At 47.9% G+C, this 11521-nt stretch overlaps 1 protein-coding gene across 1 annotated transcript; it reads left to right on the top strand.

Moving 5' to 3' along the window:
- Positions 1 to 5665: 5665 nt before the first annotated feature.
- LOC130122506 (neurofilament light polypeptide) lies at positions 5666 to 10851 on the top strand. The gene is made up of 3 exons (XM_056291437.1): positions 5666 to 6634; positions 7104 to 7228; positions 9243 to 10851. The coding sequence occupies exons 1-3, from the start codon at positions 5666 to 5668 to the stop codon at positions 10849 to 10851; spliced, it is 2703 nt and encodes a 900-aa protein (XP_056147412.1).
- The last annotated feature ends 670 nt before the right edge of the window (positions 10852 to 11521 follow it).

The following is an 11521-nucleotide window of genomic DNA, read 5'->3' as shown; positions in this document are numbered from 1 at the left end:
AATGGCGTTATGAAGGTCGTGAGCTTACAGCTGTCTGGATGCAGCGGTATCTGGAAGAACCCACTGGTGGCGGCAGGTGAAGAAAAGACTGGGGCCCCGCTTAGTTTTGCTGTAATCTCATCAGTAGTAGGCAGGATATACTGTTCTCTCTTCACAGCCTCTTGAGATCAACACAGATGCGGGCTTTACCTGTGCACTTCTTCAAGACTGGCACCATGGGTGCACACCAGCCGGTGGGCTGTGTCATCCTCTCGATGATGCCATTTCTCTCCATCCTCAGGAGCGCCTCCTTTACCTTTTTCAGCATAGTGAGTGGTATGCACCGTGCTGTGTGTACAGCATATGGCTGAGCATTGCCTTTCAGCTGTATTCTCACAGGTTCACTCTTTAATGTCCCATGCTCACCATATGCCTGTAGGTGTCCTCTGTTGCGCACCGTTTCATCCACTCTCCTCACCAGATTCATCTTTACAGACAGCGGCCTGCTGAGTAAGCTGTTTACAATGCGTCCGCGGGTGACATATGCTGTGAGTGGGTGAGTCTTTCTTTTGTAGGACACAGTGCTCTGGATCTGTCCTATGCACTGCAGCTTGCCGCCTGGGCTATCTAGTGGAATATCTGCAGGCTCCAGTGGCTTTTGGGGACGAGTCAGTGGTAGGTCTCCTTGCGGATGATGCTAACATCAGCTCCTGTGTCAATTTTGAATTCAACCGGTGTGGAGCCCACCAGCAACTCCATGGCCCATTGCTCTGATGACCCATCCGTTTTACTCACAGCCCCAAGAAAGCATGACTGCAGCTGCTCTGTTTGCTCTGTGACCTCACTCATTGCTTTCCTGTTCCTACACACTCTACTCCAATGTCCAACCTTGTTGCAGGTATTGCATTTGGATTTTCTAGCCGGGCAGTTTTCATCTTTACTGTGCCACGGTTTCCCAAACTTTCCACATTGTCCATTATTTCCCCCTTTTGGCCTACCGGGGTGTTTGGCGTATTTGCTGCGCTTGTGGGTGACTTCGCGTTTCACCCCAGTTGCCCCGTCCTTGCATGCTGACTTGCGAAGCACCCTCTTCAGACTGCCTGACCCTCTCTATGGTCAGCGCTAGCGTCGGGTCCTTTGTCAGCTGCGACTTCCGTGAGACATCTTTGTCGAGTATCCCAACAACAATTTGGTCGCGGATATTCCCATCTCTACTCGCGCCGAAGTCGCAGTGCTCCGACAGTTCGTACAGAGCCCCGATAAAGGTCCCAGCTTTCTCTCCCGGTCTTTGCACGCGTTGATGGAAACATGCACGTTCGTGTATTACATTCACTCTCGGCACAAAGTGTTCATCGAACTTTCCAAGCCCCCTACCAAAGCCATTTCTAAGTCCCTCATCGGTAAATGCAAACGATCGATACATGTTCCCATAGCGTATATCAGGCTGCTCACCAGCACGGTGCCATCTTCTTTGTCTAACCTACTGGCGGCTCTGAATCTCACAAAACGACGGCCGACCAGAGGAGGCGCTAAGTGCAGCGACCAGGATACATACCCACATCCGGCTTCCCACCCGCAGGCACAGCCAGTTGTGTCCGTAGGGACGCCCGAACAAGCCAGAGGTAACATGGTGATTCGAACCGGCGATCCCCGCGCTGGAAGGCAACGGAACAGACCGCCACGCCACCCGGACGCTCTCATGTAGGCAATTTGAGTTTATCTCAATGTTATGATACTGTAGAGAATTCGGGGGCAACCACAGGAACTGCCGCAGCCGGGACGCGAACTCATATCTCCCGCGCTGCGGGAGACCTCGCTAACCGCTCGACTAAAGGGTCCGACCCCTCCTTCGGGAAAGCGCGTCCGCGCGTATCCCACTTCTGACACCGATGTAGCGAATTCGGGGGGTAGCTCGGGACGCGAACACGTGGCTCACACACCGCAAGCGACAACGTTAACCAGTCGACTAAAGGGTCCGACCCGGTAGCCAAGGGCCAACGTGTCTACTTATCCATGCACGTTACACTACCCCCCTCCTTCGAGAAGCGCGTCCCCGCGCTTAAGCATTTCAGCTCCTTCACGCCTCCGGGCGCATATGCTTCCGATCTCACCATCCCACTTCTGACACCAATGTAGCGAATTCGGGGGGCAACCACAGGAACTGCCACAGCCGGGACGCGAACCCTTATCTTCCGCACGGCGGGAAACATCGCTAACCGCTCGACTAAAGGATCCAACCCGCTAGCCAAGGGCTAAGCGAGCCTACTTATCCGCGCGTATTCCACTTCTGACACCAATGTAGCGAATTTGGGGGGTAGTTTGGGACGCCGCATCCGGGACACGAACCCGTGGCTCCCACACCGCAAGTGACAACGTTAACCAGTCGACTAAAGGGTCAGACCCGTTAGTCAAGGGCCAACATGTCTACTTATCCATGCACGTTACTATACTTTTAGTGCAGTGCCAGTCAGGGGTGCCAATACTGGAGCCCACTGTAGATAAGTTCCTGTTAACTCCTCTTCCAACTTCTTCTCGAGAGATAAATTGTGAAAAAGTATGGACCGCTCATACAATATTACATAAGAGCATAGAACACAGCATCTGATTTGACCTGACTGACTGTTAATAACTTGAATTTTTTTCTCTCTCTGGTAGGAGCCCAAAGAGCAAAGGAGTCTGAGAATAAAGAGTGGAATCTGGGTTACGTCTTCTGTTTATTTCTACCAGAAAGTCTATAGAGACCAAAGAGGATAAGGGGCTCTCATTGTCACCTGTTGCAAAGCGGCTGAAAGAAGCACTGGAGCTCAATCCAGAGAGGTCCATTTATAAGAGTCTACTGGGGCTTGAAGTGCTAGAAGAATCAGAGTAATATAGAGATGTGCGGAATTTGGCCCCAAACCACATCAGTGTTATATTGCGATTTCATATACACTTTCGCATGTGTGTGGTTAAACCTTAGAGAGGTTGGATGGGAGATACCCCTCTGGGCAGCCAGCTAATGTATTACCCCTTGAGCAGATAGGGTTTTGAGTATCTTGTGCATCTTTGACAAGTATGCTAGAGCAAGGATCAAACCTGGGCTCTCCAGTTTGGAGGCTAACTAAGTGCGAGGCCCTAACTCCCACCTTCATGCTCCCCAATTGAACCACCAATAGAATGATGTGCTGGGTATCAAACCTTAAACTCCAACGTTTATGGTTCAATGAATTGTATTGTAAAGCAACAGCGCACATTGCATACATAAAAAAACTTTATGTCATTACTAAAGAAAGAGCACCACCATAAGCAGGCCCTGGCAGTATTGGATAACGTACTGGACAAGACCATAAACTCCTAAGCAATACCAATATTAGGTATGGACAACCACAGAATAAATATCTGCAGCAGCCTTTCACCAGATTGTGCTGGTTTAACGGCATGTTGAACCGAAAGACTTGAGGTAATCCGAGGAGAAGTTCCGAGGCCCATTTGTTTGGGGATTTCTATTTTCACCTGCTGGGAACAGAAAAAAAAATGCTGTCGTTCAATATAAGGAGAGTATGAGGCTAGAGAACTTATTTACAGAGCGGCAACAGTGCAGGAGTTGATTGCTAAAGTTGAAGGGAGATCATCATCATCATCATCAGTCCCGTAACCTTTTTTGAGGTTGTAGGAGCACAGCTGATGCCTCAACAAGTCTAGGTTGAGTCATCATTGTGTTTCAGTAGGGGGAGTACCTGGTGGTCCTTATCTCCTCTCCAGGTATGGATGGCCATTGGTTCACAGAGGAACTCGTCCGCCCTTTGACAGGTTTTGTTTTTTGGTTCTGCTGGGTGTCCACACACCCTCCTCACAACAACCCAAGGGTTGAAGTGGGGGTGACGGTTTAGTCGCCGACGACCGGAGGGGTGCAGTTTAACGTCGTACCCAGGACTCCTTTCAAATCGAAGCATTCCTTGACTCGTTCAAGAAAGACGCTAGAATGAAAACTGGCTATAAACTATCTTTCTATGATACACCAGCACCACACATCCCCCCCTTTTTTTTTCTCCCCGATTGTATCTGGCCAATTACCCCACTCTGCCGAGCCGTCCCGGTTGCTGCTCTACCCCTTCTGCCGATCCGGGGAGGGCTGCAGACTACCACATGCCTCCTCTGATACATGTGGAGTCGCTAGCCGCTTCTTTTCACCTGACAGTGAGGAGTTTCACCAGGGGGACGTAGCGCATGGGAGGATCACGCTAGCTCCCCCTTCCCCCCTGAACAGGCGTCTCGACCTACTAGAGGAGGCACTGGTGCATCAACCAGGACACATACCCGCATCTGGCTTCCCACCCTCAGACACGGCCAACTGAGTCTGTAGGGACGCCCGACCAAGCCGGAGGTAACACGGGGATTCGAACTGGCGATCCTCGTGTTGGTAGGCAACGGAATCACCACACTTTCCTGCTTGGAAATTGTCACTTTATACTAAAAATGGATGATTAAGAAAAAACAAAAAAAATGACACAGATTCTTCACATTTATGCAATCAAAGCATTGACTAAATAATCAGGACTACACCATAAAAAGTGGTCAGTTTCTAAATAAAATGGTGTATTGTAGAGCCTTATAGTAAAAGGTTGTGCATGAAAGTTATCTATTTGCTTTTGTGTCCTACAATGTACAGACATCTCAGGGGCATGTTGCCTTCATAGGCTGCAAGTTATAATCAGGTTAAAGGAGAACCGAGGATTAGGAAACAAAGAAAACCCAAAGGCCTGTCCAGTTTTATGAAAAGTTGTGAAGACTGAATTATCCAAACCCATCCACGCCATTGGGCTCTCATTGGTTATATGCAGGTGCCAAGCGGACTTGTAAAGTTTGCAAGGTTGCATTGATGCCTCGTTGAAGCAAGAGAGTATGAAATCATACCGTTTAACACTAGAATAAAATTAAATCTTACTGTAACTGAATATTCCGTCAGCATCTTATTTTCAAAACCTCATCACAACTAGTAAGTGGGGGGGGGGGTGCAAGGATATGCCATCTTCCCTGTTAAACAAACCTGAGCAAAACCTGCCCTTTGTAAAACTGCCATCCCTCTCCGTCGCCTTTTGGTTGGCACTATGTAATATGTATCTCAGGCAAGGTATTCTGGTACGAATCAAGAATTCATTAATATTTACTATGTCAAATACATGTAAGAGCCAGTGGCCTTGTGCTTGGCCGCATCGGGACTTGTCCACCTCACCAAATCCAAAAACCTCTCATAGTTTGTAAATACACATGTATAGTGAAAGAAAATAGCTGAGCTGTGGCCACAGTTCAAAAGGTGATTGTGATTTCATGGCCACTGCTGTTAAGACCAAATGAATGACCCCCAGTATCCATATACTGACCAGTGATAGCGCAATTACGCAACTCATCTTACTCCATTACCCTTCTTAACACGAATTAGTTCATTTGCACAGAAGCCCCCCCCCCAAAAAAAAAATCAAACCAACGGGGCGGAGGCTGGCATGTATTGAGGAGTTCACACCTACGTCACTGCTGTCCGTCTGCGACAGCAAATGCGGTCAGCTGCAAAGAGGCGTTAGTTAGCAGCTCGTTACCAACAGCCGCTGATTGTGTAAGATTTTCAGCACCGCGGACAGTTCACTCTGCATACCGGGGGGGATAGGGCGAGTATAAAGAGCCTCCTCGGAGCCTCCTCCGTACAGCTGCCATGAGCCATAGGATGGAGCACAGGTCCGCGTTAGCGCGTAGAGTAACTCAAGCCGAGCATCCTCCAAACAAACTTGCCCGTTCAGGATCCAATAACAACACCGACACAAGGAGGGGAGAGCACTTCAACGCACGCCGGGACATGCAAGTGGCCGGCCCGTTTCCCGCAAATGCGGCGAAGATGAACGAGAAAGAACTGCTTGGTGGTTTAAACGACCGCTTCGCCCGCTTCATTGACAAGGTGCGTTACCTGGAGCAACACAATCACCTGCTGGAGACGGAGATCGAGAAAGCCAGGGGGGACGTGGCGTCCCCGTCTTTCTTGGAGCAGAAGTATGGACCGGAGTTGGAGGAACTGAGGAAACTAGTCCACCACATGACCCGCCAGAAGGCTCAGGTTGAAATAGACCACCGAAATCTGCAGGGCGAGTTGGCCGACTTGAGGGAGAAAACCGAAACGGAGGTACGCAGCCGATCGGACGCCGAGAGACACGTCGCCGCGTTGAAAAGGGAAATCGGCGACGCGTATCGCGCCAAACTTCAACTGGACGAGAAAGCGCAGTCTCTCGTGGACGAAATCCGCTTTCTCAAGGAAAACCACGAAGCTGAGGTGTCAGGCACGAGAGCCCAGATCCAAGAATCGCGGGCAGTTGCTCAGGCGGACCAGGGACCCGGCGTACCTGAACTCACTGCGGCACTCCGGGATATCAGGACCCAGCTGGAAGGTCACGCCGTGTGTGACCTCCAACAGGCAGGACAAACGTTGAGATCCCAGTTTGCAAAACTGACGGAGGCAGCCGAGGTCAAGAGAGAGGCGCTGAAAGCAGCCCAGCAGGAGATTCAAGGGTATAAGAAGCTCATGCAGACCAAAAGCATTGAACTGGACTGTGCTAAGGGCACGAAGGAGGCACTGGAAAGACAAGCTAATGAAGCCGAGGATCGCCACAATGAAGAAACGATTCATTACCAGGTAGGACTTTTCTTTTAGTAAGCCTTAGGACCCGGCCTAGCACACAGTGAAGCCACTTGGTTCACATCAGGAACATGATACATGAGTATCATAAGTGTAGCCAAAGGGGGGGGGGTCCAAAAAGTCCAACTATAAAGTGTACTGAATGAAACCTTGTAGTTCCCCAAGGAATAAACAAAGCTCATAGTCAATACCATATGACGTTTTTAGCTCTGAAATGTCCATTATTTGCCGATGCTTCCGCTAACTCACGTGCTTTAGCATACTACAAGCATAGTGTAATCGCAGCCATGGTAAGTCAGAGGTCAGTTTGCATGTGCTTGGAATAAAAAAAGGTAAAAACTTTGAGAAAAAAAATGACAACTTTTAGTAAGCTGACTACAGCCCTGAATAATTAGGAAAAAACAGTTTAGCCCATAGTTGTACATGCAAATAACTAATATTAATACTAATATTTCTCCTGGTTCAGGACACAATCAAGCAGCTGGAAAATGAGCTCATTAATTCCAAATTTGACATGTCCGGTCATCTGAGGGAGTACCAGGACCTGCTTAATGTAAAGATGGCTTTGGATGTGGAGATATATTCGTACAGGTAAGCCATTCTAAATGGGACAAGGTAACGTCCCATGTGTATGTGTAGGGGGAAAATATATCGATATAAGCTAGGTTATGATAAGAATACGTAGCAAATTCGGGGGACAACGCAACCACAGGAACTGCCGCGGCCGGGAGGCGAACCCGTATCGCCCGCACCGCAGGAGACATCGCTAACCGCTAGGCTAAAGGGTCGTACTCGCGAGGCAGCGGCCAGCGTGTCTACTAATCCATGCATGTTACAAATATAATCCAGAGTAAGAAGAAGAACGGAGGATGACTGAAAACGTCATGTTAATGTTGGAATGAACACTGAATAGAGTGGCCAGCCATGTCATCGCTTTGTAGGACAAAGTTATTGGCAAGATGGCTGCATGGTTCATATGCCAAAATCCCCGCTTGGGGGGGGGGGGGTCTGCCCAAATAAGATCTGCGATTCAAACAAGGTTAAGTCACCTACAGGTTTTGTTCGACAAGTCAAACGCTGCCTTATGGTGGCCCCCGTGAATTTGGAAACAGTAATTGAATCCCAATAGCACTGTTGCTTGTAAAACCACCGGCTGGCTGGGTCACTTTATTGGCAAGTTAAGTTGTGCTCAGACCGCCGACAGTTAACGTCTTGTTAGCTTCCTTCCAAGTAAACAACTGCTTCAAAATGTATATGCATGCTATCAGAAGATAGCATTTAATGTAGAGGGGAAAAAACATTTGGTCATTGGTTTTTCCTTGTATCGATCAGACCTTATGTGAGGCAACTGTGTTCAAATGGAAAAATCTGGGGCGTCCGGGTGGCGTAGCGGTCTATTCCGTTGCCTACCAACGCGGGGAGCGTGATTTTTTTCGTACCCGTTTTCCGGGACTCTGCCTCTGATTGGCTAGTACTCGTTGCCTCCATTGATTAGGTTGGTTAAGGTTAGGGTTACGGTGGGGTTGGGGATAGGGTTAGCCAATCAGAGATAGAGTAGGGGCGGGTCTTCCCGGAATCCCGGTGAACGCTCTCTCAACGAGAACAAGCCAGTCAGAGGCAGAGTTCCCGGAAAACGGGTACGAAAAAAAATCACGCACACGGGGATCGGCGGTCGAATCCCCCGTGTTACCTCCGGCTTGGTCGGGCATCCCTACAGACACAACTGGCCGTGTTTGTGAGTGGGAAGTCGAATGTGGATATGTGTCCTGGTCGCTGCAATAGCGCCTCCTCTGGTCGGTCGGGGCGCCTGTTCAGGGGGGAGGGGGAATAGCGTGATTTCCCCCACGCGCTACGTCCCCCTGGCGAAACTCCTCACTGTCAGGTGAAAAGAAGCGGCTGGCGACTCCACATGTATCGGAGGAGCCCCGAGGAGGCATGTGGTAGTCCGCAGCCCTCCCCGGCTCAGCAGAGGGGGTGGAGCAGCGACCGGGACGGCTCGGAAAATAGGGTAATTGGCTAAGTACAATTGGAGAGGAAAAGGGGGTTAAATCCCCCCCCCCCAACACTTTCTATGAAGCTTGGATCAATAAAGCCCTTTAAGTGTGGCTATGTCATTGTAAGATTCATTATAACCATGTATACGCCCTCACAAAACCTCATAACCACCTTTATGATACATTGTCAATTTAAAACGGATTTATGCATTATAAATATGTCATCATTAGCCTGTTTATCTGTCAAATGTCATAATGCATCACAGCCAACTTGTTTTGCTGAAGTTATGTAGACATGCATAATGAGACTTCAGTGCTATTTCAGTCTTCAGCCATAGCCGTTAGTCATTGTAATACACATTATAGGAAAGTATGGGCATTATAGATGCAAAAGATGCTTATAGGGCGTTATAGATGCTTATAGCACATTATAGGTGCTTATAGGGCGTTATAGATGCTTATAGGGCATTATAGATGCAAGCTTCATAAAAGTGTTATCGAATTTTTTTAGACTCTGTCATCTTGTGACCTTTCTACTACCACAGTATGACGTCAGACAGGACCACTCTACTGGCCACTGCAGATTAAATCACTTTCCCCTTACCTTGCAGGAAACTCCTAGAAGGTGAAGAGACTCGCCAATCCACCATCTCAGACACACATATCTCTGTGCCTTACATCTACCGTCAGTCTCCTGTCTACAGCCTCCCATGCCTCAGTCAGCAGGGCAGACCTAGTGGGAGAGCAGAGCCCTGCTACAAGTTTGTAGAGGAGATCATAACAGAGACCACCAGGGAAATTGAGATGTCAGAGTTTGAGGAGACAGACGGAGGAGAAGGCGGGAAGGAGTGCATCGAAGCTGAGGGAGGGAGTGGCAAAGCAGAGGAGGGCACAGCTGACAAAGACAGTGGAAAGGAAAAGGGTGAGCAGATGTCTGACAGTCAGCAGAATCAAATAGAACTGGTGGAAAAAGCAGATAGTAGAGTCAATGCTGCAGAAGGAGAAGGTCCTGGTGAAGAGGGCGAGAAAGCTAAAGAGGAACCCGAGGGGCCAGAAACAGTTGCCAACGAAGAGAACATCAACTCAGACAAAATGACTCATAGTGAAGTTGAGTTAACTGAAATGATTGGTGAGGGAGGGAATGAGGCACATGACGAGGGCAAAAAGAGCATGAAAGAAAGAAGAGACAGTCCAGCAAGGTTGGGAACAGTTCAGAATGATGCCTCTTCAAAAGTGCAGGATTCAGACTCAGAAGTCCCCGATGAAGGTGAACTGCTCCTAGACCTTCAAAAGCCAACCTCTAAGGATGACGGAAAATACGATGCATTGGAAAACAGTGAGATGGGTGATGTGAAAGATAGTATCATCATCACACAAGTGAAGAAACTGAAGAATGAAACCCCTGCCCAACAGCCCACAGACTCTGATAAAGCTCAAGAGCCAAGCTGTGTTGCTCATGAGCTCGAGAATGCTTCCTCTTTGGTTTACAAAACGGTTGGTGAAACCAATGTCTTGACACCAGAGCTACAGAGTAGTCTGCCCAAGGAGTGGGTTGAACCAGAAAAACCAGTAGAAAAGAAGGGTCAGGAAAATTTGACCTTAGCACCTGTGAGTGAGGCAAAGCAGAATTACACAGAGCCAAAGGCAGATGGAAAATTGGCAAATAGCACTGAGGATGAACTGCCAAATAGCAGTCAAAATCATACACACGTTGACCCTCAAGAAAAAGATAAAGCGTTAGCTCTCAAGTCTACTAGCAATGACCTTTCTCAAGTAGATGAAAAGCCAAACAGTGAAGGTAAAACCCAAACAGTAGAATCACCAATGCCTGAAAAACAGATAGCTGTACCTGGAGAAAACAAGAGCCTGAAACAGGAGGTGTCCAGTAAAAGCCACATTCAAACATCAGCGATGTCCACGGGGCCAGGGAAAATAAATAACTCTGAAGGCAGATCTAACGTGGAAGAGGTGAAAAGCAAGGATTCAGGAGAAACCACTGAAAACCAGACAGTGAGAACGTCTCAAGGGGCAGAGGAAGCTGAAACGAAGACATCACCGAATACACAGGAAATTTCAACCCTGGGCCTGAAAAAAGCAAGTACAGTTAATGGGCAGCTCTCACAGGAAGTACAGGTCAAAGCAGAAAATGGCTCAACCAATGGAACAATGGAGGTTAAAGATGGCGAAGCTAAGCCAATAAAGGTAGAAGCACAAACATGACTTTGTTTAGCTGTACAGGGCGACAGCTGTCAGCATGGTTATCACAAGCTCAAAATCTTTAGCAATAGCTTGGCGTTTAAAATATTCCCAAGCATGTTAGTGTATGCGTCATAGTCTTTACCTCAAAGAACCAGTCATCAATATTGAATGCATGCATTGTTTACGCCTGCGCTGTAAGTCTCAAACATGTGGACAAATAAAAGCAATAAAAAAATAATGTTTTGTGTCATTTCTCAACTAGCTTGCTAGAGCCTATCATCATTTAACAACCCTAGTCTAAATTCTCAGCATCACAATTTACAGTGCATCCGGAAAGTATTCACACCCCTTCACTTTCCCCACATTTTTTTGTTACAGCCTTATTCCAAAATGGATTAAATTCCTTTTTTTCCCATCAATCTACACACAATACCCCATAATGACAAAGCGAAAAAGGTTTTGTAGAAATTTTTGCAAATTTATTAAAAATAAAAAACTGAAATATTGCATGTACATAAGTATTCACACCCTTTACTCAGTACTTGGTTGAGGACCCTTGGCAGCGATTACAGCCTCAAGTCTTCTTGGGTATGAAACTACAAGCTTGGCACACCTATATTTGGGGTATTTCTCCCATTCTTCTCTGCAGATCCTCTCGAGCTCTGTAAGGTTAGATGGGGAGCGTCGCTGC

The sequence above is a fragment of the Lampris incognitus genome, chromosome 13 (assembly GCF_029633865.1).
Source record: "Lampris incognitus isolate fLamInc1 chromosome 13, fLamInc1.hap2, whole genome shotgun sequence".
Taxonomy (NCBI): domain Eukaryota; kingdom Metazoa; phylum Chordata; class Actinopteri; order Lampriformes; family Lampridae; genus Lampris; species Lampris incognitus.
Note: the sequence above shows the minus strand (reverse complement) of the source record. Positions and strands in the feature narration are given on the sequence as shown.

What these genes read in the sequence shown, in the direction of transcription:
- LOC130122506 (XM_056291437.1), top strand. Translation starts at nt 5,666, where the DNA reads ATGAGCCATAGGATGGAGCACAGGTCCGCGTTAGCGCGTAGAGTAACT. An exon ending in AAGAAACGATTCATTACCAG is followed by an intron (nt 6,635 to 7,103) that starts GTAGGACTTTTC and finishes CTCCTGGTTCAG; the next exon opens with GACACAATCAAGCAGCTGGA. An exon ending in GTGGAGATATATTCGTACAG is followed by an intron (nt 7,229 to 9,242) that starts GTAAGCCATTCT and finishes CTTACCTTGCAG; the next exon opens with GAAACTCCTAGAAGGTGAAG.